Source organism: Labrus mixtus, chromosome 15, assembly GCF_963584025.1.
Source record: "Labrus mixtus chromosome 15, fLabMix1.1, whole genome shotgun sequence".
NCBI classification, from domain to species: Eukaryota; Metazoa; Chordata; class Actinopteri; order Labriformes; family Labridae; genus Labrus; species Labrus mixtus.
Genome location: NC_083626.1, coordinates 14,244,703 through 14,271,763, shown reverse-complemented (window position 1 = coordinate 14,271,763; position 27,061 = coordinate 14,244,703). Strand labels below are relative to the sequence as shown.

General features: G+C 39.6%; 3 protein-coding genes across 10 annotated transcripts in view; 1 reads left to right on the top strand and 2 right to left on the bottom strand.

Annotated features, from left to right (window-relative positions):
* si:dkey-151g10.3 (serine/threonine-protein kinase WNK3) overlaps positions 1-13,817 on the bottom strand; it is a 35,941-nt gene extending 22,124 nt beyond the window's left edge. For 5 of the 7 annotated variants that reach the window (XM_061056893.1, XM_061056897.1, XM_061056896.1 and 2 more), the window contains exons 1-2: positions 13,243-13,815; positions 4,631-5,810 (exon numbers count right to left, since the gene is read on the bottom strand). In XM_061056893.1, the coding sequence (XP_060912876.1) occupies positions 4,631-5,353 (723 nt within the window). In that variant the 5' untranslated portion in view covers positions 5,354-5,810; positions 13,243-13,815. Of the gene's footprint in view, positions 1-4,630; positions 5,811-13,242 lie in introns of all 7 variants that reach the window. The other 2 variants (XM_061056898.1, XM_061056900.1) reach the window with 2 other exon arrangements.
* A 922-nt stretch (positions 13,818-14,739) lies between these two features.
* On the bottom strand, positions 14,740-20,401 carry fam3a (FAM3 metabolism regulating signaling molecule A). The gene is made up of 10 exons (XM_061058518.1): positions 20,099-20,401; positions 19,534-19,565; positions 19,333-19,440; positions 18,622-18,645; positions 18,372-18,498; positions 17,982-18,040; positions 17,838-17,888; positions 17,633-17,717; positions 16,949-17,075; positions 14,740-15,958 (listed from the first exon to the last, which is right to left on the bottom strand). The coding sequence occupies exons 2-10, from the start codon at positions 19,544-19,546 to the stop codon at positions 15,860-15,862; spliced, it is 693 nt and encodes a 230-aa protein (XP_060914501.1). The 5' UTR covers positions 19,547-19,565; positions 20,099-20,401; the 3' UTR covers positions 14,740-15,859.
* Positions 20,402-20,580: 179 nt separating this feature from the next.
* idh3g (isocitrate dehydrogenase (NAD(+)) 3 non-catalytic subunit gamma) lies at positions 20,581-26,349 on the top strand. Of its 2 annotated transcripts, XM_061058516.1 has the most exons (13): positions 20,581-20,730; positions 20,989-21,036; positions 21,355-21,366; positions 22,364-22,461; positions 22,548-22,663; positions 22,802-22,862; positions 23,031-23,163; positions 23,814-23,947; positions 24,066-24,168; positions 24,257-24,403; positions 24,534-24,628; positions 24,733-24,793; positions 25,195-26,349. In XM_061058516.1, the coding sequence occupies exons 1-13, from the start codon at positions 20,650-20,652 to the stop codon at positions 25,294-25,296; spliced, it is 1,191 nt and encodes a 396-aa protein (XP_060914499.1). In that variant the 5' UTR covers positions 20,581-20,649; the 3' UTR covers positions 25,297-26,349. The 2 variants fall into 2 exon arrangements, with proteins under 2 accessions (XP_060914499.1, XP_060914500.1); XM_061058517.1 differs by lacking the exon at positions 21,355-21,366 and having other exon boundaries at positions 20,582-20,730.
* Positions 26,350-27,061: the final 712 nt, after the last annotated feature.

The following is a 27,061-nucleotide window of genomic DNA, read 5'->3' as shown; positions in this document are numbered from 1 at the left end:
GAAGTATCTCCCTGTTAATGCATCAGCATCTGTTGTACACAAGCAGCAACCTTCAGTGTTGAAAAATTAAGCCAATGTGGAAGTACAAAATACTGCAGTTCGTCGAGGGTCGGCCTGAGGCTGACTCCAAGAGCCCCCAAAGTGACATACACACTTTATTAAAAAAAGCCAGTTTTAACAGCAGCTATCAACATTTACAGCCTGGTACAAACATCGATATTGGTCTGATTAGTTATTGTCCTCATGGGCACACACTGTACAGGGGTGATTTTTTTGTAAATGCATCCGTTTTGATTTTATGAACGATACGCGTTGTCCATAGTTAGGTGCAAGGCTGACCTGATTGACAGGTGCTGGAAGCGATGCATCGGTTTGTCAAGAGGCTTATAGCGCTCATCAGGGGTACAGGTTTTAGCCTGTCGTTAGGTTTACTGAAAGTTAGGCTGACTGAAAGTTAGGCTGAGACAGGATTTCCAGCATAATGGCGGCTGTTGCGATGAGCCTCCGGAGCCCCCTGCAGTAACAGATCGGTGACGTCACTCAGGCTTCACCCATATTTACAGTCCATTGTTTTTACACTGTGGCAAAGGCAACATTGGTGCCACATTGTCTAGCTAGCCACAAAACCTCTGTTAGGGTAGATCCCATAAACCCCATGTGAATACAATACCTGTCTTTGTATGGAATGGTCTGCAAGGTTCACTAATGAACATTAATAATACCATACAAATTCTTACAATCTGACCAAGAGAGCTTCCCTGTGCTTAAAGATAATACTCATATGACAATTATTTTATCATACAATATATATATATATATATATATATATATTTATATCAGATTTATTGAATTTTGATTTGGCCACATGGCTTCTGCCAGTGGTTATGGTGCAAACCATTGATTAGTAATCTCCCATTGAATTGATGGTTAGCTTCTATGGCTACAGCCTGAGGGAAACTTGCCAACTCTCAGTGTCCTAGTTGAGAATGTGGCTGGTCAGTATGGTTGGATTGATTCCATCCCAGTCTAGTCCGTTATGCTGTAGTCCATTTAATGTTGCCTCTCCTAATTTGGATCACGCATCAATAGTCTGTCTTTGCTTTACCTGGTCTGACCAGACTGCTCTTTCATAACCAGAAGGGGGTTTAAAAAACACTGTTTTCATTATTGAATTAGTGTAAAATGGTTAAAGGGAGATAAAACATGTAGGTTTGCTTTATGGATTGATTTATAGAACAGGGAATCTTTTGCTTTACTATTTTGCAATCCTGTAAAAAAACATTCTGAAACAACTGAGATAATTGTCAACTCCTCTCTTGTTCCTGTTTGTTTAACATTGACAAAGACATAGGACCAGATTGTTTCTATTAATGAATAGGAAAACAGCTATTTTTCTGACCAGAAGAAGCTGGCAACGACCACAGAACATCTCTCAACATTGCAAATTGCTCAATTATCATAAATCATAATTCAGATGCAAACAAAGTGTCCAAATTCTGTTTCACAGGCCAAGCTCACTGAACTATAATGTCAATGTTCACTGAATCATGAGACTTGATAAGCATTACAAAAATAATTGTTTGAAAGTGAGCCTTCTAAGCTGTCATATACTGTATCTTTCAATATAAATTGAAGAGGCTCTATAACTACAAATCACACCCCAATAGTTAAGTAGGTAATCATGGAAACCTCCAATGTTCAGGACCTTAGATCTGTTCTGGTTTATCTGTTTTTTGTATTCATGAGAGTCTGGCACAGCTGATCAGAGCTGAGCTGGACCAGTCTGGGATAACTGGGTTGAACCAGTCTGGTTTCTGCTGCCCGAGTTATGCTGTCTGTGCAGGGTTTTTGTTCCAGCCTCACAGGCACCCACTGTAATTAACTCCCCTGGATCACTCTGCATGCTCACTCACACAGACAAAAAAGTGATGGAGGGAGAAATGGAGGGAGGCTAAGAGAGGAAGGGTGAGAGTCAGACACATACAGTGGCATATGTTGACACAGACGAACAGAGAGCAACAGCTTGCATGATGAAATGTAATAAATGTACAAGGCACATACAAACATATCCTCTAAAGGTGACAAGGGGTAAAATTGCTAGCATGGGAGATGCACTGCTCTGTCCTTTTAGGGATGGAATTCCCAGGGAAAGGGAAAGGAAATAAGAGCGATGGTGTCCACACTGTGAACTTTAATTACACACTCTTTCAAGCTGCATTTGGACAGCTAATCCCCTGGCTTCCCTCTCTTTGTGGACACAGGAGGAGAGGAGCTAGGTGCTCCCAGCCTGCAGTCTCACAGGATAGCAGCATTTTACATTAAATATTTAGTCTCTTATCCCAGCTTACATTTTCTGGTAAACGGTGCATTAATTTTATTGATCTTCCCTTATAATAAATAGTTTGAATTCAAGTTTTCTGTGTTTGTGTCCAACAACAGCATTACATGTTAATACTTTTGTCAACTCCATTATAAATAACCCAGTAAGCTGATCATATTAAATCATATTGTTCTGATAATTATAGTTAATTCGAATGCCACTTTGCAATTTGCAATGAACCGATGTATGCTTTGGTTTGATTGACTAAACAGGACAGATCACGTGACCTGGCTGACTACAATGTTTCCCTGAATGCAGCACTGAATTCATTTATAGACCTGTGACCTGGTAGCTGTGTAGTGTCTGTGCGTGCATGTCTGTTTATTTATGTCCATGTGTCTCCCTGTATGTGGTAAGTTAGCATTAGCTAGGCGGCTGCTCTCTGGGAGGGATGCCATGGTAATCCTCTGTTTGGCTGCTTGTCTCCCCCTCTGTCTCTCTGTCTCCCTCTTTCAATCACCATTACCTCCTGTGTCTTTCTCTTTTTCTTCTCACATTCTGCCCTACTTTCATATTCTTTCTGTTGCTCCTTTTAAAAAATCCCAGTCTGTATTTGTCTTAAGAGGCTGTCTTCCTATTTACACAAAAAAGGGAGGTGTTTCTGACTAGTACAGTTGATGTGTTTCCTGCCGCTTCATCAACAAATAACCCCTAAAACAATTTTTCATGTATAAACAAGACTTTGATGATGCATTTATAGTGACCAAATTCAATATGGGCAAACTTATCATTTTACGCATTCTGACTTTTCTTTTTTCAAATTGCTTTACCAGCAAAAGGAACAACAGACCGGTGCCTTTGCTGGTGTCAGGAAATAATGCTGTCTGGTGGCATGACATTAATATATTTATGATAGCATTATTATCAAAGGTGAAACAGAACACCTTTGCAAACAGAGCGTATCAAGTATTTAAGTGGGACTGAACAGGAGCTCTTCCAATATAATATACAGAGCTGCTTATGTGGAGCTGAATCACCTGTGAAGAAAAAGGTGACGGGGAAGAACCTGCTGCTTGTTAGTCCAACAGACAGAGCTTGATCTTAAGGATTAGTCTGGGCTTCTGTTTTGGAATTAGCTTCAAACCAAACACATGACTGACTTTTCTCACACAAAGCCGGCAGTCAAATCTGCCTGCTTACCATAACACTGCTCTCTATTGAGGGGCCAAGAGTCAGAGGGATGCATTTCTCTTCTCCACAAGTGTGTCTCCCTCCCACCACATGTTGAAATCCCAACATCTAACAATGTTTCCCATTACTCCTCATGATAAATCTGGCTGTATTTATTGTGTAACGACTTGGAACAGTGCTCGGTTGTAGGTCATTTATAAAAATTCATTATTCATTATCATCTTCCCACTGTAATGTCACTGCATGACAGAGAGTTTCTTACAGTAATGTTTGCGGTTGTTACACCTACATTTGCTACAGTTTTCCTTATTGCTCTGTGCTCAGAAAATGCATCCCATTCAGAGCTTCAGAGTGTAACTATTTCCAATTCATACCTCATATCTGCACATAATAGACAAGAGAAAGCAGAGACATGTACTATAGCTAGCCCTACATAATGTTTTTTGTACATAATGGGCTACTTGATGAGTGATAAAATTAGCTTCTTTGAGAAGCTGATTTATTTGTTCTTCAACTATCAAAATGTTTCTTTCCTGATATAAAATATATAAATAATGCAATCAATTGAACAAATATTCCCCCTAATATAACGAGTGAATTCCTATAATTCAGGCTAATACAAAGAAAGCCTCCTCTTATAGGATACCCTAGCACGATATGAAGAAGCGCTGGCAGCCGTGATTCTATTATTTATAACAGTCCTAGAAAAGGCAAAGCCTCCACTTTCACTTTGTGCTGTCATTCAACTACAAGCGATGCTCCTCCGTTTCACCTCTGTCTTCACTGAATTGCAGACTGGCTGTATGAAAAGCAAGCAGACAACGTGCAGAGATTTCTAGATTTCAACAGAAAAGCTCCTGGTACACATCTAATGTGATTAAATTTTTCAAAGAGCAACGTTGAGCTTAAAAGCTCCCCAAAGCCAGTGATTGAAAACAACTAATAATTGATATAAAGTATTAACCTCTGATGATTCTGTACACATATTGGATTATTTCAATCCATAAATTAGTTGGGCATTTTTGTAAATATTTCAGTTTATTGTTATATAAAATGATTTAAGTATGGTTGAATATCTGGCATCATATAAAGTAAAAGGTTGAAAACAGCTTGTCTTACCTGAAGTTCACACCAAGCCACCTCCACCCAGGTCTCTGTGTCTAGGCCTTTGTATACTGTCTTGAAGGCTCCTCTGCCCAGTTCAATGTCAAATTTGAGGAACCTGCCTCCAGGAGACGTCGCCACAGCCTTCATTTCTGCCTCCTCCTCCAGCTCACGGTCCCTCTCTTTCCCCCTCTGGATGAGTGCAGTGGAAGAGGCATCCTTGCCAGGCTCCTGGCTGGAGCTGGGGCAGGATGGGTCATGGCCCATTGCAGCACAGGATGAAGCAGCTCCTTGCTGCGTGGCACTGCTGGTGAAGACTGAGTCTGAGGAGCGCAGCTCCAGATGGGGGGCACTGTGGGGTGCCTCTGGAGGCACCTCCACCTCATCGTCCTGCTCACAAATCTCCACACTCTTCCTGAAGAAGCGCTTCTCCCTCCTCAGTCGTTTCTGGCCAGAGTCTACTATTAAGGACGGGGTGGAGAATGAAATCTGTCTGTCTGGGTTGTCCTCAGCTGCCTTACTGGCTTCCCCTCCTCCTCCTCCTCCCCCTTGGATTACTCCATCCTCTCCCAGTTTCCTCTCCTGAGTCTGGGAGGAGGGGAAGTCCGACGGGGTACTGTGTGTCCTTTCCCTCTGTTGGTCGGCCCTGCCCTCTCGCTCTGCATCCTCCTCCATCCGTCCATCAGGTTTCTCCGAGGTGTCCCCGGTACCTGTTGGCTCTCCTGGGTCGGTTGCCATAGGGAATGGCTTCTCCCACTCTTCCTCCTGGACCTCCTCCTCCTCCAAACCTTTGCTCCTCCGTCAGTCCCCGTCTCTCCCTCTTTCTGTGGTCACCCACTCACCCTTGCTAGTGTGTCGGGTTTCCTTCCAGAGCTGCGGGTGACAGTCTCTGTTCAAACTGATGACACTATCCCACTTTTCCTCCAATCTGCCTCTCCCCCTCTCCTTTATGAGTTAGTGTTTAATGACACAGGAGGGTGAGACAGTTGTAAGAAAACCGTTTCTTTCTTCATGTTCCTCCTCACCATTTCCTACATTTTCTTTAGACCCCACTTTTGTGAAGTACTAATCAAAGTCAACCAAATATCTCACAGCTCCTACAAACAAACACTAAAGTGGGAGTTTTTTTCAAGCCTGTTTGGAAAACTGCAGGGATTTTCTTTCTAACTGTTGTATGAAGATCCTCAGGTAAACCCTGCAAGACAAAAGAGACATTGCATTGATATTGAGACAGTCAGGGGAGGGGGAGTCATTGCTCTGTTGTTGCAATATCTTTCTAAAGAATGGAGCTGGCATAATTTATAATCATCTGAAACAACAGTTACAGGATCCCTGGACTTTAGAGGGACATAATAGGCAAACATTGATGAATCCGATTGACAGGGAATCCCCAAACACCTTTCTAAGACAATATGTCACAAGGGCCTCATATGTCTGTGTAAATTGAACAAGATTGGATATGAAGCTATAAAACATATCACTAAAAGAATAAGAAATGTTACTGATGTAACAGCTCTTTCTTGTAGTGCAAATCACAGCTCATTCTTGCAAAGAGAAACTCTTGAGGATGTGAAATGTTGATTTCCTATTAAACCTCAATTAAAGCATTTATCCAATTAAGCTTGTGAGGTTGCAAAACGTTGCAAACATTAATGGTGTACAAACTGAAGTGCTCCATAAGTAGAAAGTACAAACATCCGTAAATGGTGTTTTTCCACAGCCACTTGGCAAAGTGACCTGAGGTAATTAGTTGGTCAATGTAACTCAAACTCAGATGTGAAATCTTTGTACCCTTATAGGGTAAAAATATTAAAAACGTGTCCAGGAGAGCATATTTGCTAAAGTTTGACATTCAAACCAAAGAGTCCTCAAATAGTATCCAGTCAGCCTAGTCAAGAATTAAACATGGCTTCATCAAACTCCAAGTGCATGTTTATCAGTGTCTTGTGCCTGAAGTTGTGTTCAATAGCTCTATTACTCAACAGAAAGCTTCTGCAGAGAGTACACGATACCTACATTCAATATTAATGATAAACTATGGGCCAATGGAGTGTGAATAATTCATACTCAGAAGGATTGTCCAACTATGCTCGAGAGACGACAACACATCTGCAACTAAGAGCTCATAAATATCCACAACTTTGATTATGATTATGATCCACAGACAGTATTACTCAGTGCATACCTAGTCAAGCATTCAGGCAGGGTGATAATAGACAGTTTTAAATAGGCCCTCGGTGTTATCCTCTGCCAGCACAGGGTGAAACTGAACACAGCTGGTGTCCTCTGACATGGCATGGTGTCTTCCCTGCAATGCTGTAATTCATTCACTTTTGTTTTTGTGTGTATGTGAAGGAGTGTGTGTACACCAATGGGCATCTTTCAGATAACATCTTCATCATCATAACATCTCCACTTCTCCTCTATTACTCCTGATCTGGCCCCAAGTATTATATCTCCTCTGCCATCTGACAGCCGATGATGTTTTAATCAAGATACCAGCCATCCTGAAGTTACTCTGGAGCATGTATCTAACTGTGGTTATATGACATAATTCTAAATGGCTCCTGTTGTTTCAAAAAACATTGTTTCTGTGCAGCACAGGCCCAGTTTGTCCTCTGAGCTGCACGGTAGATGTGGAAGTAGGAAGAGTGTTGTTGTTGTCATCTCAGAAATAACCAAAACATATTTTTGCTTCTGGCAAATTTGCAAATCAACTATGTGTGCATACTGACACCTGATGTATCAGACTGTGTACGCAAGTTTACTCTGGCACGCAACGATGTTACTAATGTGAACACAGACCAGTGGGGGGAGGGGAAGGGGAAGGCAATCATGCTCAGGTACAGTACGGTCAATTGTGCCTAATGTGAAACGCTCTAGGAGATGGCGCTGGGCTTCCAATAAAGGTTGCATTAAAGCTCAGAGTCGACATTTATGATTATATTTTAAGCAACTCAAATTGCCGGAATTGGGCATGCAAATGCAAACCAACAACCGAAGCTTCACTGAAGAAGTACAGTTGTCCTGGAGTGTTGTGATCTATAAATGGAAGAAAAAGTATAGTCTGGGTCAGAATATTAACTCACTTTTCATATGAGTTTACAACTCAACCCATTACATTGCTAACTGAACAGGCAGGACTCTTATGGGCCACTGTTCACCCACCCCCTCTACAGTTACAGCACGCTACGATCTGAAGCTCATCGTCAAGGAACACACATGTGCAGTCTCTTTGGCCCACTGAAATTTGTTCTTCTCTGACAGATGCCGGGCTCAGTCAAAGTCACAGCAGCAGGTCCAGACCATTTTTTTTTCAACTTTAATGAACAAAGCCCACCATGACCACTGGGTGCTCATAGGCGCTCTCAGAAGCTATTATCTCTTTTATAACACAGTCATTAACACTTTACATCAAGCCTGTTGTCTTTCCTGCTCAAATGGGAGGACTCTAACATGCAATGCCAGAAGCTGTCAGTCAAACTGAAAACACAATAGGCAGATATTAGACCAACTGGTCTTGAAGAACAAGGGAGACTTCCAGTTGGGCGACATTCCCAAGACACAGACGCATGCTCTGAGAAATAAGCTGTAATTAGCATTTAGCTAGAAGCAGCCCACAACACATTCCACACCTTACAGCCACATGAGTTGGAAATGTGGTATTTTTTGGATAATCCAAATATGAACTCAATTATTGACTTCACAATTGGCATGAAAATGCTTTAAACTCAACCACAAAGCATTTCTGATGTTTGGTTCATTACACATCAACTATTGTGTGAATTGTCACATTGTCACATGTGAATTGTGTGTTGTTTTCTGGGGGATTTTCAATCGGTCTATAAATAGATTAAGTATATTAACACTTATTTTATCATCAAAAAATGATAAGATAATGATTTTCCATATCTTTTCAAACCAAGATTGAAAAATACAATGATGTACATTTTAAATTGATAAAAATATATACAGAAAGAGCAGCAAATCCTCACATTTGATGGAGATGATAAAACCAGTGAAACACTTTATATCTATTGGTTCAGACAAATATTAAATTAATTATTATTTAAAATGTCTCCATTTGCAATCAACATATCATTTCAGCCCTGCAAACCACAGAGAATAAATGTATTATATGAGAGTTTGAGCATTAGCATAACTAAAGAAAATTATCTGAGCCATAGCAGGCCAGGGGGGACATACTGTAGTATACAGTAAGTTTAAAAGGTAAAGGCTAACAGGATGTGGGGACAAAAAAAGGAGCCGGGGGGGGGGCAGGCAATAAAGAGAGGGAAGTTGCCCTTTAGACAGGAGCTTATTCGCCCATGTCCCCAGGGTAAGGAGTTCCCATGGAAGCCACATACCGGACAGAGTTATCACAGCACATCAAACATGTTCAACCCCATCACTGTCTGTCACACCCGCCCAGTCTCCCTCCAAACACACAGATATAGATATGAGACACGCACCAATAGGCTAGTACAACCTTTGTGTTGCACTTTTTGTCTCTGTCCCTCTAGCCCTTATTCCATATTTATACAAGAGACAAAAACATACAAACATTAAAAGCATTAAAGGCAAACACTCCCGCAGCCTAACAACATTAGCTTTCACTGGAAGAATGCTGAAAGGAATTTTCTGGCAGCAGCCAAATGACCAGGCAATGAGTGCTCTTAAATTAAAACAACACAACCAATGTTGCATTTGCAATGTTGACACCCCTCTTCAGCACCAGAATGACCCCAGCCTGCAGCGTACATCAGGTTCACATGTCAGAATCATTGTCTGCTCATTTCTCTATCAGTGTTGGAGTGCATGAGAAGCAAACATCTGATGCACTGCACTCTGCCTGCCCTGCAGGCTTCTGTTGAGAACACCTGCAGCTGCCTAATCATTTCTGAAATGTGCAATGAAAATCATTGAGACACATTTTTCTTTTTCTCATGACTGCCAAAGATGTGATTTCTAATCTATTCTATTCTCAAACCCCAATGAAAGCCATATTAGATTTTTCTGTAGAACTTTTTGTTATCTGTGCTCAAAGTTTTGAGATGAGGAGAGGAAACAAAGCTCTAAATCACATACACTCACTTTTTCCAAACAAAGTGTGCACAAAGAAGCCTCTCTTCTCTTACACAACCTATAACTTTAATAAATTTAAATATTGCAACCCCATCTTTCTAATGTACTTTTTTTTATCCTTAACTTCATGGGGATACACACATTAATCCACGGGAACCCAACTGCTATTGGAAAATTTGGCAGGTAGACAAAGGAAGAGCGAGGGCATGTGTGTGTGTGTGTGTGTGTGTGTGTGTGTGTGTGTGTGTGTGTGTGTGTGTGTGTGTGTGTGTTTGTGTGTCTTTTTTGCAATCGAGGGGGATGTGTAGATGAAAAGAGTGTATGAAAAGTGGTGAGGGGGACAGGAAGGGATTGTAGTTGATGGGAGCAGGCAGACAGCAGAGGTTCAAACAGAGAGAGAGACAGAGAGAGAGAGAGAGAGAGAGAGAGAGAGAGAGGGAAGGAGGGATGGAGGGATGGAGCGAGGGGGCCGGCTAGTAGAAGGGGTGGGAAAAATGTGTGTGTGAAAGAGAACAAGAGAGAGATAAAGAGAGGGGGTGGCACAGACAAAAGGGGGCTGGGGGATTTTGCCTGATAAAATATGTGCCAATGTTTGTGTGAATGAAAGCAGTGACTATAGCTAAATTTCTGCACGGGACAATAGCAGCTACAGTTGTGTGTGGACTTAATGGAGATGAGGAAGATGAGTAGAGAGGAAGAGTAGGAATGCTTAAGTCTTTGGAGAAAGGGTCGAAAACATGAGGTGACTACATTAGCATAGAAACAGTTTCCATTGGAATGTCCAGTGTCACAGGAAACAGGGTGCAGAGGGCTAAGAGGGAGCAGGGTGAAGGGCTGTGCAGAACCTTTAACAGTAAGATGCTCCTGTTGCATTAATAACACCCCCCAGAAAAAAATGTTTTAAATGAAGCTCTAAAGAAGAGTAAAGTAATCGATGTAAAAAAAAACATCAGTTTATTTTACAATTCTTATTTTAAATTTAAATGATACTGAATTGATTCAGTTTTGTGTTTTGTTACCATTAAATATGTATAATTTGTTTAAATATAAAAGGAGGACATTTTATGCTTATCCCCTTACATTTAAACATTAGATAATTGATTGAGAATAAAATCCAAAGATTAATTGATGCTTGAATATACACTTTACAAATCTTTACTTTTACTATAGAGCAACGTTTGTCGATGGGCTAAGTTTGACCAATTTTGAGAAAGTCAACTACTTGGATTAGTTTTCAACTAATTATGTTTCTTTATATTGAAAAAATATATAAGTTGATTTGCAAACTTTTAACTTGTTGTTGTCAGTATCATAAGAAAGTATGCCGCAATCCAGTGTTAAAGTAAATTATCAGCAAGTGGACAATGTTGCAGTTTCTTCATCTACTGCCAGGTTTGCATATTGTCCTTTTGTTGATCACTGGCAAACTTCTGATACAAAAAAAGGTTGCAAAAAAGCAGGCTAAGAGTCACCTGGCTGTGAAGTGCAAGAGAAATGTGTAAAAAATGTGCTGATTTAAGTTGACTCTAATATTATAATGCCCCTGTATTATAATGCCAACTTTAACATCTTCACGAGTGATGAAACAAGTCTTTTCTCAGTACAGCATTAACCCCACAGAGATTTAAATAAAAGAAGGATCCTGAGTGATGTGGGGAGACGGGCAGAGGTAGCACAAGGTCTGAGAGTTGCTGGCCAAAATTATTTCAAGCTGCAACACTTCTGAAGATCAGTAGGGAAGTGTGCAGCTCATCTGTGGACGGCAATGGCAGGAAAAACAAAGCGAATGTCAACTACGCCTTCGTTACGAGGCAGGCATGAGTTATGTCATAGAGACAAACAAGGATATATACTGTAAGTGGCAGGTGTGAACTGACTGACTGTGCTGCCACTGCTGGAGCATTGAATAATAGGAGATGCTACAGCTTACACTGGTATGTGGCACATTAATTCATTACAATGTTAAAGACAAGTATAGTGCAATATATAAAGCAAGAAACACAAGCTAACACCTTAATGAATTTATCAGAAAGCATCACTTTACAGCAGTAATAGTCAGTGGAAATGCCAAGTAAACAAAATAAATAACTCTTAAACATGCCGCCTGAAGTAAAGCCCTATTTATCTGAATCTGTAATTTAAGAGCAATGTGGAACTAAACAACAATAGCAAATGTCATTAAATGTGCTCTGATTACTCCTCCCACTAAGTGGTTGCACGAGTTGGTTCAGCACATGTCGCTTTCTTGTGTGTCTTCAGTCAAGGTGGTGTTTTGAAATGTGATGAAAAAATATCAAATACTTGCCGCTAGAATCAAACACACAATGATTGTTCCCTTCCCATTAGGGAAACTCAAGTCTGAAACACAACAAGGACTTTTGTCCAATCCAGGTCAAGCATGGGAGAGCACAGTGTAGGTAGCACACACACAGCACTGTTCATTGAAAGAGAGAAAAAAAGACAGAAAGAATATGTGTTATCCAACCCCCTTTTTTGTTCTCTTTTATTCCCCTCTCTGCCAGCAGAACCACCCATTCTGAAGGATTCCTCTAATCCAGGTGAGAGAAAGGCTCCCTAATCAGCCAATGATGAATCAGGATTACATGATCCTAAAGTAGCTTACTACTGGTGCAGCCCATATCAGCATCTGACCCCCTTTTGTTCCTGCAAATGGTCTCTGGAGTCTTTTAAACGATAAAGCACTCAGAGATCAGCAAAGTGTGATTTAAGGATTTGCTTCTGTCGATTATTTTTTGGGGGGAAGAAAGTAAGCTCCCTAATGTTTTAAGTACACCTCTGACTCTCCCACTAGCAAAGTAAGTTGCTTTTTGTTCAAATGTATATCTATAGAAAATGATATAGCAGTTGAGGAGGTAATGCTTCATTTGAAATATAAATAATGGATAGTATACATAATGATATTACTGACATTGTAGTTACTTTTTAGGATTACTTAAATTTCCTAGCATGCATATTTTGTAAATCACTGAACTAAGAAATAATGATGTGATTTCTCGTGCAGTAGCCACTGGCTCCGAAGCAAAGTGGACATGATGTATGTTATTTATAGGATTCGGCATACAGGCAAAGATACAGAGATGCCAGGATGTGCAGGCAGCATGAAATGCAGCTATTGGCTAGTTGGCAGCTCAGCTGACTTTAGAAACGCCATGCAAACGGTGAAAGACATAAGAGTATAGTCACAGTACAGGGCAAGAGCACAGTGACTGACACCACCACAAATCAAATGCTCCCAGACCTCCTGGCCTTTAGTGCCCCGTGCGCAGGCAAATCGTTCAAATGATGAGCTGAACAGTTTGTGTCTGAGGGCCTGTCAGCTACACTGCCCGCAGCTCTGCACTTGTCTCCTATGTTTTTACACAGCATTTATTTTCAGAATAAAACGCAGCCATGGCATAGCATAATTACCTAATGAGCCATTTCGTAGAGCTTAGATTGACCACATAATACTGTCATTGAGTACCACCGTATTACTACTGATGTGTTTTATTGCCATTAAAATAACAACAAGCATCACTTACCCATATGTAGCATCGAAACTCGTCGGTCCAGAGCTGTTTTTAAAAGACAAGCTGCTCAGCCAGTTAGCAAGCTAACTCAGTGATAACTGAATTCTTAATTACTCCTGTAGCTTTATAAAAAAAACGGTGCTAAACGCGGTTAACACTGGGCTTTCTGCATACAAAACTATTATACACCCACTGAAAAAATACATGTACTAAAAAGCTTTAGAAAAAACACCGCTTTGCTCCTCTCTTTACATTGGATGTTCTCTCCGTGGTGTTATCGGCTTGAGCCAGAGTCGTCGAGGCTGTGTGTGTGTGTGCGTGTGTGAGCGTCAGCCACGGAGCACTTGCTGTATTCGGTCCAATTCAGAAGATGGTTGTCGTCGGTGTACCGGTTTTCCCTTTCGCTGCTCGGTTAAACGGCTCTGAGCTCCGCGCCCGGCCATTCATGTGTACCCGAATATTATCGGTAACTTATGTACATAATTTACAACGTACGAGTACGACGGCCTTCAGCAGGTTCCCGTGTCTACTGAGCGCGCTCTGCCTGCTCGTGCCTCAGGGCTCATCATCATCATCCACGAGAGCGACAGTTGGATTATTTGGCCACGAGAGGGCGCTAGTGAGACATGTTTATTTTAACGGTCTGAAATGTTGCTTATGTTGCATTCAAACACTCCTCGGAAACGCACGTAGCGAAAAGACATACACTCGATTGTTTGAATCGTTACTCTTTAATCGACTATTAAAAGCCCTTATGAATTTGATACACTTCTTATTTTTTTTAAATGGGTTTACTTTACTTATTTATGTGAAGATAAGAGCCTATTTCAAATCCTTCATAAGTAAAAGTGTGGCAGCATTATCAGAAACATGCACTTAACATGAACCTTACTACGGAAAATTGCCTTTGTAATGGTCATGTATTTAAATAATTACTAGCCTACAATACGGAAATAAAAATACCCAATTCAAGTTATTCTGCTGATGCAAAAAAAACATGGAAAATTGTAGACTAATACACTTAAGAAAGAAAAAAAACATTTATGAGCTACAAAGTCCTAATAATCTGAGGAACATCAATATGACTCTAGAATTGACTGAGTGCCTTAAACATTGTATATCCCACAATCCGTGAAAAAGTTCAAGTCTTCACCAATATACTAATCGAATGAACGATTTTTCAAACAACATTTGAATGCCACATAATACATTTCAATTGAACAATGACATTTATCGTGTTTGAGGAACATTACGTTTAAGTGTGAGGATTCAACGATTGTATGCGCGCACAGCAATCACTGTCACACCTGAAATCTCCTACTTTAAGTCGACAGTGATTATCCAAACGATGGCATATGCTCGGTAAAGCAAATGCCTTGAGCAGAATGAACTGACTAACCCCAGTGAGACCTTGGCTTTTGTCGCCCTCTGGTGAATTTATACAAGTATGCCAGTTGACTCACCACTCGGGACCAATAGGGGGTGGGGGGAATAAAAAATACCCATATATTCAGGCATTTTTATTTATCAACATTGTTGCAACAATATAAAGACATACATGCTTTCAAGAAATTTGTCCCACCTAGACGTGAACATTATTCTGATCTATATTTATTACTATACATTTCCTACATGTCATGTTTGAAATATACCAAGCAACAACACTCAACATTTTAAAAATAGTATACACAAACATACCATTTAGAGTGAATCTTTAAACAAATAACTCAGTGACAGATGCTTACTAGTTTGAGACAACATTAAAACGAATGGCAGTGTTTTCAAGAACCCACACATTGAATCTGTTGTGTTTTCTATTTAAGTAATAAAATAAATATATATATTTTTTTCATTTTTATAAGAAATGTGACCAAGGCCAACATCATCTATAGAAGTCAGAGTCTGTAAACATGTGGCAAGCAATAGTTGCAATGCATCAAGTTCTAAGGAAACAATTGCAGCAAGCACTAGGTATAACAACAACATACATATCATAAGATGATAGTATATTAACGGATTTAAATATAAAATCTTACCTACACCTGTTACTTAGTAGGAAATTTAAACTACCTAAAACATTTTTCCTATGCTGGTGTGGATTAGGTTTTCCAAAGCCCTAGTGTGAAGCCAGTTAGGACTGTCTTTTGTTTGCTGAAATGTGCAAGTATTCATCACTTCATATTCCTGTTGCTTAAGAATATTGACACCCTACAAGCAGGCTTGCATAAAGGAAACATATCCATTTCCAACATTGGCTTTGGAAGACCTCCTCCAGCTGCTTTCATTCATAAGTCACATTTACACTTTGGTTATCCAACATTTGGCTTCTCAACTTTCCTGTAATCTCACACAGACATTTTCCTCCTTTAAGCTCAAAAGTGTCCCACAAAACTCAAAACCCAAATTCTCGAGAACAGGTTCCAGCAATTGCAGAAGTATTACCAATGTAGACAATCTTTGCCGTCAGCTCATACCTCTGCAACAAGAGGGAGAATGCAATGTTGTTCATAGCCAAAATATGAGATGGTTCCAGTCCTTTGGCAGTTTCATGGCTTTCTAAGTCATTTGGATCCACTGCTGCCACTCCAGCTTTTCCTGTGCTGTTAATGTGAGAGAGTACCAGGCAGGATCATCCTTCCAGGGGTGGACGGAGGGGAATACAGCCATCCATCTCCAGAGACTCAGGCCAGCCTTCGTATTTGTTGCTGCTCTTGCTATTCTTCATGCGCTGATGGGAACAATCACAGGCAAGCCATACAGAATCAGATCAGCTACACGAGAAAAGCAGCGGAAATACAGACTGCTGAACAAAAAACTGAACGTTACTACGCAAATAAACATGACAAACTGATTAACATTAAGTTAGGGTTTGTTTGGATGGGTCTGTTACAGCACGCTGAATTTGTCTAAAGCTGGCAAAAGTTATTCAAATCAAAATGTTCATTGTTGTTGCTCTGTTTGTCTCTATCCTTCGTCCTGCATCTCCCTCTATCCCACCTTCCAAGCCCAACACAGTTTCAGCAGATGGCTGTTAAACATGAGTCCGGTTTGGCTAAAGGTTTCTGCTGTGTTTTTTTTTTGCTACTGTAACTCTGCCAAATGTTGCTAAGTGCCCATGATGGATTGATGTTGGGTCTTTGTAGATAATATAACAATGAGTAAGGTCTTTTACCTGCTCTTTTTTAAAGTGTCTTGAGACAACATTTGTTATGAATTTATGCTATACAAATAAAGATTGATTGATTGAACATTTCTGACCTTTATAAGACATTTAAAACCTAAAGATTTAATTATGATTGTCTTCAAATAATCCGACCAGACTTGTAAGTTTTTTCTGAGTTCCACAGGGCTAGGCTAACAAATGTGTGTCATCAGGATAGCTTAGCTTCTCTTACTGCAGGGTAACTCTTTGTTAGCAGATAGTGGCCTTACCATCCAGCTGCATTCAACTATAGTACACACTAACTCAATTATTTCCTAATTGTCCATTGTGATATTTATATATACATGTAATTCTCCATATTCTATAGAAAACATAACAAATACAATAAATGTATCATAATACAATTGTTAGTCTTGAGACAACTATCTGGTGAGTCAACCGTAATTGTTCTTTATATGATGATGACGGAGAGGGATATATTTTTACTACATCTGAAATCACCTACCCTAATCTACCCTTAGCTTGTGTGGATTGTCAATAGAAAGAGTGACATACCTGCTCAAAGGGACTCTTATTTTCGATTCCCTTTGCGCCAACAAACACCCAGCTGTCTCTGAAGGCAAGCTCCTTCACTGCTGTGCTTCCGAGCTCCTCAAACAGTCGCCGAGCCTCGTCGTTCATCCTGAAGATACAGTGGCCGGTATTACGTGTGTTAACGTGTGTAAGTGGGCATGCTGTTAGTCAAAGCAAGAGGCTGATGTGCGAGTGTTTGGCCTCCATTAAATGTTATTGAGGTCAGAAAATTGTTGCCAACTCTCTTTAGGTTGTAACTCTGTTGTGTTTTAACTGATACGGCCTTTGCAGAGAACAGTGTGAGGTTTATTGTTGTGCTAATTGGGCTAAACAGAAAGGCACAAAGAGGACAATACGGTATATATATTGACCACTTGGTGCCTATACATGCATTACAATAATATTTATAGTAATGATAAATCAAGTTGTTTTTGGCTGTAAAACCAAACTGACTAACATGGTGGCCTTTTGTTTAGCTCTTTAGCATGCTATCCTCTGCAGCAGTGCCACATAATATTTTAGGCTTCCATATATTGTCCAACGTTAGAACAGGGAATTTTCTTAATCTTTTGCTAACAACGAATCTGTGAAATTGCTTTCAAGTGCATTGTAGGAGGAATGAGAAGGGTGTTGGACTGCAACTGGGGGCAAGTTGTGGATTCTTACTTTGTAGCTGCATCATCAAAGGAGGCCACGAACACGAGAGTTCCTTCATGGAGCGGCCGAAGAAACTTCAGCAGGTCAGAAACATCTGCGAACAAATGTCAGATGAGCTATGAACTGTGGTTTACAGCATGTTATTATCAAGCCATATGTACCAGATGTGAAATATAGACTATACATAGTAGTACATAGTGTCTGGTTTTATTACCTCCTGCCCACATATCGAAGGTTTTTGAGGCTAAAAGATCTCCTGTCACCCCTGGAGAAAGAAACACCAGTAAGAATGTTAAACGTTCAAATCAACAGAAGTAACATAGCTCAATAAAAACGTGAAGGATGACCCTCTTATTACCATTGACCAAAGCAATGTTTAGTCCTCGGCCTACGTTGTTCTTCACACTGCTCACTAACCTGTAAACAGAAAAAAAACGAGGCTGAAGCACTTCTGGGGGACACGTCCCTGCCTAACACATAAGCATTCATTTCCACACTTCCACACTGCCTGGTACTCGAGAAACAACAAAAAAGAACAAAGACTACACAAAAACAAAAGAACTGGGGGAGAGACAGACTGAAACAATACTTGCATTCAGCTCCCCAGACAGACTTGAAGGCCTGGTTATGTCAGCAAAGAGGAAAAAAGAACAGAGTGTGAAACCCAAAAAAAGAAAAGGAGAGTGAGACAGAAGGGGAGACAAAGACATACATTAAAAGAAAAGAACTTGAAAGCTCTGAATCTCACATCTTGTCCTCCAGGCATATTTTGGGCCCAATGACGTTGGCAGCACCAGACACCAGGCGGAAAGCCAAATGTTTCGGGGGGCAGGGAGCTGTGAGGCCACATTTATACCTTCGGGGACGAGGTTCACCTACAAAAAAATGAGTCAGTTGTCAAAGACTTAAAGGAAGATGCAATAATACCATACTTTTCATGCCAATTCACTGAAAGAGGGGTCATAAAATGCTCGGATCATACGTGTTCTTCTACTTACCAGGTGTTGGCTCCTCGCTTGCACCTGAGAAGAAAAGAAACACCATTTGCACAGTTGAAAATGTCATGTCATCGCAGCATGGCTATATTGGATCTAGTAATACATAGACACAGAGTTTCCCCTATATGCATCCTGTGGTGCACCGCTGCTGAAATATGACCACTGCTGCTGATTTTTTTCTTTTATGAGTTTTCGAAATAAATTATTCATTTTGATTAGTAAAATTCTGACTCCTCTTGTCTTTTGCCATTACATACGAGCCGGATTATGACAATAGGGTGGTGGTTGGTTGATTATTCTGTCCAATAAATGTTAAGAATTATTTTAATGGCAAGAATTTTTTAAAAATTGCACGCAACTAAAACATTGTTTCACTTCACCACCGCTGCTACAACTCCAAGCTAGGGGAACCACTGAGACCATCTATCTAACTCTTCAACAGAAACACTTTAAGCTAATCATTTGAGTTGCTAGAAACTTTTTTTGAATTGAATTATTCTTTTCCTAGTCTATAAAATGTTAGAAAAAAAAAAAAAAAACAAAAAAAGATGTTTATGATGTTCTGCATTTGCTTTTTTGTAGGACAAAGATGAATAAATTATGTAAATTATTACAAACATTCTCACACATATGATCCCTCAAACCTGACATTTATGTTCATTGATAAATTGTTTTCAAATAATTCTCCATAAATAAAGCCATGTATCTTACCACTGAAGAAATACCTCACAGATGAACCACTCTCGCCTCCAAATAAAGAGTTTGCCAGCAGCCATGTGAGACCCACCAACAGCAGCACGGCCACAGCTCTCAGTGGCCCTGTCCAGATAAACCAGAAACAACTGTTCAGGCTAAACACACACAACAGACTAGAGACAGATTTACATTTAAGAGAAATGCAGCACAACAAACCTGTTAATCTCATGATTCACCCTTTCATAGACCTGGAGAGGGATAAAGTTAAAAGAAGTAGTTACATATGGATGCTTTGATTACCAGCAAAGGATTACTTTCTAATAAAATGACTTTTTTTTAGAATCACAAATGTATCAACATTTCCACAATCCATTCATTATAACGCAATATTTTAAGAGTGTGAACAAAATTCCAGAAACAAATGTAAACAAGAAGAGACACGTTAAGTAGCCTACAGGAGAAAAACTACATATATGCAACGAAATAAAATCAAACGAAATATCACTATGCAATGTATATATTGCTATCAACTATCAACAATCATCTACGTAAAATCCTAGAAGAAGAGTTAAATATTTAATTTTAATCCAACTTTTGCGAAAACAGTAAGCTTTCAATGCCATACAGTGGCATTGCAAGATGGCACTGTAGAAATGATGTTTGAAGTGATAACACGAACCAAATCATGTCAAACACGAGGAAACATAGTTTGACAAACACCTTTTTATAATATATTTAATCTCGTAAATTCATTTACAAGTAAAAACGCAACACGTTTTACCTGCTGAATCCACGTTTCAGGCCAGAATTGCCTATTCTTGTCACCTTTTCTCCGATGTAATGAACGATACAGAAGAGAAGAGCTGTTGCTCCTGCCACTCGGGACTTTTACTATTTCTTGCGCTGTTTCCGCATTTAACCTTTTTGCATAAATAGTCTTTGAACGAGATGACAGACCGGGGTCGATATTTCTTACTGTACCATCTTCACAAGTTTTCTAATCCCGCTTTACCAAGGAACATAGTTAAACGTTCGTTTTCCCCCATCTGGTTGTCTTCCGGATATAATTTCAACCCCGAGTGAGTCTGCGCGAGGAGCGTCACGTGACTAAAATTTATTTAATAAATACATTATCACAATTGTTTAACAAATCTGTTGTGAATCGAGAAGCACCCGATTGATAACAAATATAACATAACAAAGATGTTTCACACAATTTATTAAGAATACATTTTACAGATTTTTTTTGTTTGTTTTAAAGCTAAAAACCGACGCGCGAGCACAACGTCCCCGCCCCTCGTGCGTGCACTGCTTTACTTCTTCTAAATCAAGATGGCGACCCCCGGTGCTGTGCTCTCCATGTCCAAAATCATGAGTCCCTTTTGGGGTGGACGCCTTGGCAATACTGTTAAAGTAAGACATGACATGTTGGCTTTATCTGTCAGGTGTGCGTGTTTGTTTGTTGTTGTTTGTTTGCTCCATGTGAAAGACGAAGGGGCAGTTTCATCTGAGCACAAGGTCATGTAGTTTTTTGGTTATTCAATTGGCCAGCTAGCAGGCTTCATCATAACCATTTTTAAGTTTTAAATGTGTAAATTCTACATTATAACTTCCAGTAACGAATTGCACTCATAAACACACTCAACAATTTCTCTTTCTTGTGTTTTCCAGGTGTTTGGAACAACGCTGACAAGTCACAGGAGTAAGACCATGCTGAATGTGAGTGAATCTGACTGTTTCTGTTAAAATGAGTAGAAGTGATTTTGTCAATTTGCCAAAACATTTATTAGTAAAGCAATAAGGATGACTGCTGTTCATTAAAACACTCATTTCCCAGCTGCATTCCTTTGGGGTTGGCTATGGGTAACTCTGTTTTAATGTAACCTTGGAGTGCTTTTTATCTGTTTTCAACCCTCTTGGGGGAGGAGAGGTTATTAACATTGTGCTTCTGTACTTGCTACTACGTGGATTCTTCTATGCTGCTGTCCAACTGATTCTTGTCCTTCTGCTTTCATTGCTGTTCATCTTCAACAACAGGGAGGAAATATTGTAAGTAGCTTACTCTGATGTGGTCTATTTGACTGCAGTGCATCATTTCACTTACAAGAAAGAATAGTGACATTTTTTTTGTAAGGCTGTGAAATATATTTCAATAAAACAACAAATAAAACCCTTAGCAGAAACACTTCTTTCGACAGTTGCATTGATTACAGTATTTTGTCATGAAATATAACATAACAAAAATAAATGACAGATAATGTATTTGGCCAATGATTCAATCGTAGTTGTATTTTAAATTATAATTGTCAATCCTACAGTACAATGATAAGTATAAATAAGATAAGATTGGATGCTCCAAAGTTTAAATTCCGGCATTAAAGCAACAAAAATACAAAAATAGTCTCTAATACAGATTAAAAGTAAAATAAGAATAGATAAGAAAAATTGGAGGTGTATTGGTAAATGACAAAGTAAGGTGACAAGTGGTGATATAGTGACAGTATGATTTAATAGCAGCGAGGTAAACAGTAGTGTTACAGTTTCACATTTAAACATGGTATAGTATGGCGTAACACTTGATACGACTTTAAGATAAAATGGAGCAATTAAATATAAAAAGAAAAAAATACCAACCAAAACTTTTTTAATGACCAGCAATGAAAACACTATCAGAGTTTTCCTCCTGCCAGCTCGTCTCTATCATAGTTTGATAGTGTTCATGTTTCATCCAAGCAACCCTATAGTGACCTTTCCATATGAGTGTTTCCACCTTACCTGCGTTGCTGTGGCTGTGGTTTAAAAACATCTTCAAAAGAAAACTCTGACGCTTGGGCCGGTGGGCTTCTGAACTTTTTAACTTTTGAAATGATAAAATATGAAGAAAACTTTTAAAATGCCAAATAATGGAATTCTAAACTTTTGAAATACAGCGATTGATCACGATTTAAATAATTACTCATTTGACGGCACTAGTTTAAACATGCAATTACTGTTGTTGTCCTTTTGATTGAGTACAGTCAATGAAAACAAAATGCTGATGTTACAGCCTCCTCCAGCAAAGTATGGAGGGAGACACACTGTGACCCTCATACCTGGAGATGGAATCGGGCCAGAGCTGCTCAATCATGTCAGAGAGGTTTTCAGGTTGGTAAAATGAAAGCTGAATCTTGAGTATGGAACAACACACAAGTGTAGAGTGCCTTTCAATGTGGTTTGTATTCATTCTGTAGGTTTAGCTGTGTTCCCGTGGACTTTGAGGTGGTGCATGTGAACTCTGCTCTGGAGACTGAGGATGATATCAATAATGCCATCACTGCCATCCGCCGCAATGGAGTGGCCCTCAAAGGTAAACAAGCCCTCGTTGTTCTGTTTGACAGGCAGAGCATGGAAACGTGAAAAGCAGAGAACAGCTGTGATAAATAAGTATTGTATAATGAGACTCTGACACAAACTAAACTGTGACATTACTTAACTTTCCTTGTAGGTAACATTGAAACCAAACATACCATGGCACCATCTGTTAAATCCAGAAATAATCTCCTTCGGTAAGAGTTTTAAGGAAATACTCAGTTATCTTTGTAAAAGCTCTATTTTTTCACATGGCTTACATTTCTCCTTTAATTTGGTCCTTTGGTGTCTCCATTGTTTTTTTGTTTGATTTTAATGGAATCCCCCTGTTTCCCCTTTCTCTTGTTCAATGTGTGCATGACCAGCACGAGCTTAGACCTGTACGCCAATGTGATGCACTGTCAGTCCCTCCCTGGAGTCCAGACTCGTCACAAGAACATTGACATCATGATCATCAGGGAGAACACAGAGGGAGAGTACAGCAGCCTGGAGCACGAGGTCAGACAGAATACTTAATCAATGCTATTGATTGCTGAAACATGCCGAAACTTTCTCCAGTAGAGTCCTTTTTGCCACTCCTTCTCTTTTATCCTTTCAAAATGGGAACTAGGCAATATGAAAAAAATTTCATGAGTTCCACAGTTTACCAAAGGAAAACAATGGTCTGCTGTCCCTGATTAGTACTGGTTAAAGATGACAGCCCTATTGAGCAGACTTGTTTTGGCAAGGCACAAAAATGTAAGATAAGATAATCCTTTATTTATCCCACAATGGGGAAATTTACATTGTTACAGCAGCAAAGAGCTAAGATTGCAGACAAAAAGTGAACACAGTACAATTTAAATAAAAAATTAGATACTAAAAAATAGATTTAAAAAAGAAAAAATAATCAGCCATTTGACAAAAGTGTAGTCCGTAATATTCAGTGTAACACAGACATGCACACAGTGCACATAAAGTGTAACATGTTATTGCACAAAGTGGATGGTTAAGCATAATATAACATTATTATATACCGTAATACTAAATACTGAGGCAACTGACTCAAAACAATGTTACAACTACTACTCTGTTTACAGCACAGTCTACTTTGACTTTGTCATATTTCAGTCTTACTCCTCTCTGTCTTCATCTCTGACTTCATCCAGAGTGTGTCAGGGGTAGTGGAGAGTCTCAAGATCATCACCAGGAACAATTCCCTCAGGATTGCTGAGTACGCTTTCCGCCTGGCCAGGGAGAAAGGTCGCCGTAAGGTCACTGCTGTGCACAAGGCCAACATCATGTGAGTTTCTCTTGACGCAAATGTAATGCCAGAGCTGTCTGGCCTAATGAGTCCTACATAATGTTACAGGTTTTGTTTTGGTCTGGAAATGTTAAGTAAAGACTTTCTGCTCTAACAGGAAGCTGGGTGATGGCTTGTTCCTGGAGTGTTGCAGAGAGGTGGCCTCTGGGTACCCAGACATCACATTTGAAAGCATGATTGTGGACAACACCACCATGCAGGTCACCGAAGAAATGGCTTAACATTTTGAGTTTGGAAAAAAATGTATGCATGTTTATTAATGGGGATTTATTTGTCTGGGGTTTTTAGCTGGTGTCCAAGCCCCAGCAGTTTGATGTGATGGTGATGCCCAATCTCTACGGGAACATAGTGAGCAACGTGTGCGCAGGCCTGGTGGGAGGGCCTGGCCTTGTGCCAGGGGCTAATTTTGGCCGTGACTATGCTGTCTTTGAAACGGTGAGTTTTTTGCACTTCATGGTAATTCGCACACTATCACCTCTGTTCTGTTTTGGAGGAATGGAACATTACATGAGTCATCATTGTGACTTATGCCTAGTTCTTGCCCTATTTTTTCTGTTACTCTCAGGCCACGAGGAACACAGGGAAGAGTATTGCAGACAGGAACATTGCCAACCCCACTGCCATGCTGCTCGCCAGCTGCATGATGCTGGACCACCTTAAGTAGGTCTTTTCAGATTGAATACTTTCAGTAAAAGTCCTCTGTGTTTGCAGTTGTAAATGTGGCACAGCAGTAATTTAAACAATTCTTTCTCTTGATTTTTCAGGCTCTATGATCATGCAACTTCAATCAGAAACGCTGTCCTTATTACCATGAATGAAACTCGGGTAAGTCTTTCTTCACTAATAGGCCTCCCCTCCACCTGTCTCGCTGCCATAAGCTGTTGGTCCATTGTTGTTTGACAGAGGCTTAGAGGCCCTGGTGACAGGTCTGGCATGCTTCCTAGTGGACATCACAAAACATTTACACAAAGCACCATTGTGGGCTTTTGATGTCACACAGCTTTTATTAAGTACTTCACTGTATGGTATCTGATTTTACATTTTATGGTATTAATGACTGCCCTTTGGTTTGTTAAAAAAAAAAATCTGGTCTGCATTTTATTGAAGGCAGCGGAGTGGTAGCTGCTTGGGCAGAAATTTTGAGAGATGTGTATTTTTTAATTTTCCCAAGTGGTAATTCACTTTCAGTCCAGAATTTTAATTTCAGCTGTTTCTTTGTCTTGCAGTTGCACACAGCTGATATCGGTGGTCAGGGCACCACATCAGAGGTGGTCCAGTCCATCATGAGGTACATCCAGAGTAAAGGGCAGCTTACGTCTGACCTGTAAACTCACGCAGTCATTAAAGGTGAAGAGGTGTGTGTATCTGGGACAGGTGCAGAGTACCAAAGAGGATGTCCATGCATGATTGTTTCCATCAAGCCACGTCTTATCACTGACATCAGAATGGTTCCTGTTCATTTGTTCATATTCAAACAGCTTTCTGACCAATTCAGCGCACAAACAACCTTTTATCCACAGCTGTGAGTTTCATGTATGTACCCAACTGATGCTAAAACGGTTTACTATTGATTTAAAAATCATTGCCTTCCATAAATACGTCATAAATCCTGCTGTAAGAATATCTTGTATTTCCTGAGTTCATGAGGTTCAGTCTGTTGAAAATCTGAGCTCCTACAAATGTTCAACAATGTGCAAAACTTGCAGCATGTGATTCATCAAACACATGTTGGGCTAAGAAATATCCATAATATCCTAATATGGGCATGAGGTATCAACTTTGCCTTCTTCATTGTGAATCATTATTTATTTTTTAAATTACAGTTCTGTTGTGCAATTTAGATTTAATGCCTTAAATGTTTTTTTGTTATTGGTCAAACTGTCATTGTAATATGTTGCCTGTTGTACTCTGTAACGTCCCATGTGTTCACATCAGATCAACTGTATTTTAATGTCAGATATTAATGGTAACATCAGAAGAGGTGTGCATCAAATAACTGTCAAAGGTCAAATTTAATGTTTGTGCCATTATTACATTTTTACTTTATCATGTGAAACTATACTGTAACATGTCAGTGGATGGGAATAAATACTGTAACACAAATATTATCAATAAAGATGTAAAAGGGAACTTTATGGACAGAGAGGTTTAAATGTGAAACATTTCTCTACGGCTTTATTAAGATCAATAGATTTTAGTAGCAAGGTTAATGGGTACAGCGATCATAAAACTAAAGAATTGTTTGGAAATCACTCATTTTGGTGGCAGCAGTCACTTTATGACATTGAATTAACAAATTTACAAACGTTTTTGTTGTCACCTTGTGTATTAATTTAAAAAAAAGACACCTATTTAATGCAATAAAGTTAAACAGAATGACATCTGACTATCCCCTCACAAATCATTAAGAAGTAGAGCAAACTCTCCTCTAAAACAGTTTAAATAATGAACACAACAGGAATATTGTATCTGTCTGCATTGTTTTAGCTCGGTTTAGCAGATAATCTGAACACTGTACTTCGACATTAAAAACATGCTAAAATTATTTTTGCTCAAGTCCAAGAAATTTACACTTTGACTGAGCATCTGCTTCAAAGAGAAATCTCTGCTCTGGCTTCCTGCTGGGGATAAAGATCATTTGCTCCAAATTAGATAAAGCTAACTGATCCTTCCGTTTGTTTTACAATTTCACGCCCCATCAATGTCTTACTTACAACATTGGATGACAAGCTGCAGTTTTACGTTTCATCACAAGAGGGCAATAGTGCTTTCACAAGTCGCCTTTAAACTGCAATTCTGGACTTGTGAGTCCAGTGTACTCTTTGAGACAATAAACTAACAAGGACAAAATGTAGAAATGCACGTTTTACTGCAGAGACTCAAGAGTTAAAAAACTGCAGGAGAAACGGGACCCTGACAATCTGGCAGCCAGATTGTTCCACATAACTGGGAAAATGAAGTTGATTCTTATTCTTTTCATGTGACCGATAGGAATGAGGCTCTAGTTTTAGGATTAGGCTACATGTAAAGGATTTTGGCTTTGTTCTTTTTTTTCCCTGAATCATGGTGTGAAATGCAACCTAATAAATGATC

What these genes read in the sequence shown, in the direction of transcription:
- fam3a (XM_061058518.1), bottom strand. An exon ending in AAGCGAGGAGCCAACACCTG is followed by an intron (nt 18,499 to 18,621) that starts GTAAGTAGAAGA and finishes ATTTTTTTGTAG; the next exon opens with GTGAACCTCGTCCCCGAAGG. An exon ending in TTTGATGATGCAGCTACAAA is followed by an intron (nt 17,076 to 17,632) that starts GTAAGAATCCAC and finishes CTGTATCTTCAG; the next exon opens with GATGAACGACGAGGCTCGGC.
- idh3g (XM_061058516.1), top strand. Translation starts at nt 20,650, where the DNA reads ATGGCGACCCCCGGTGCTGTGCTCTCCATGTCCAAAATCATGAGTCCC. An exon ending in GCCTTGGCAATACTGTTAAA is followed by an intron (nt 20,731 to 20,988) that starts GTAAGACATGAC and finishes TGTGTTTTCCAG; the next exon opens with GTGTTTGGAACAACGCTGAC. An exon ending in GTGCACAAGGCCAACATCAT is followed by an intron (nt 23,948 to 24,065) that starts GTGAGTTTCTCT and finishes CTGCTCTAACAG; the next exon opens with GAAGCTGGGTGATGGCTTGT.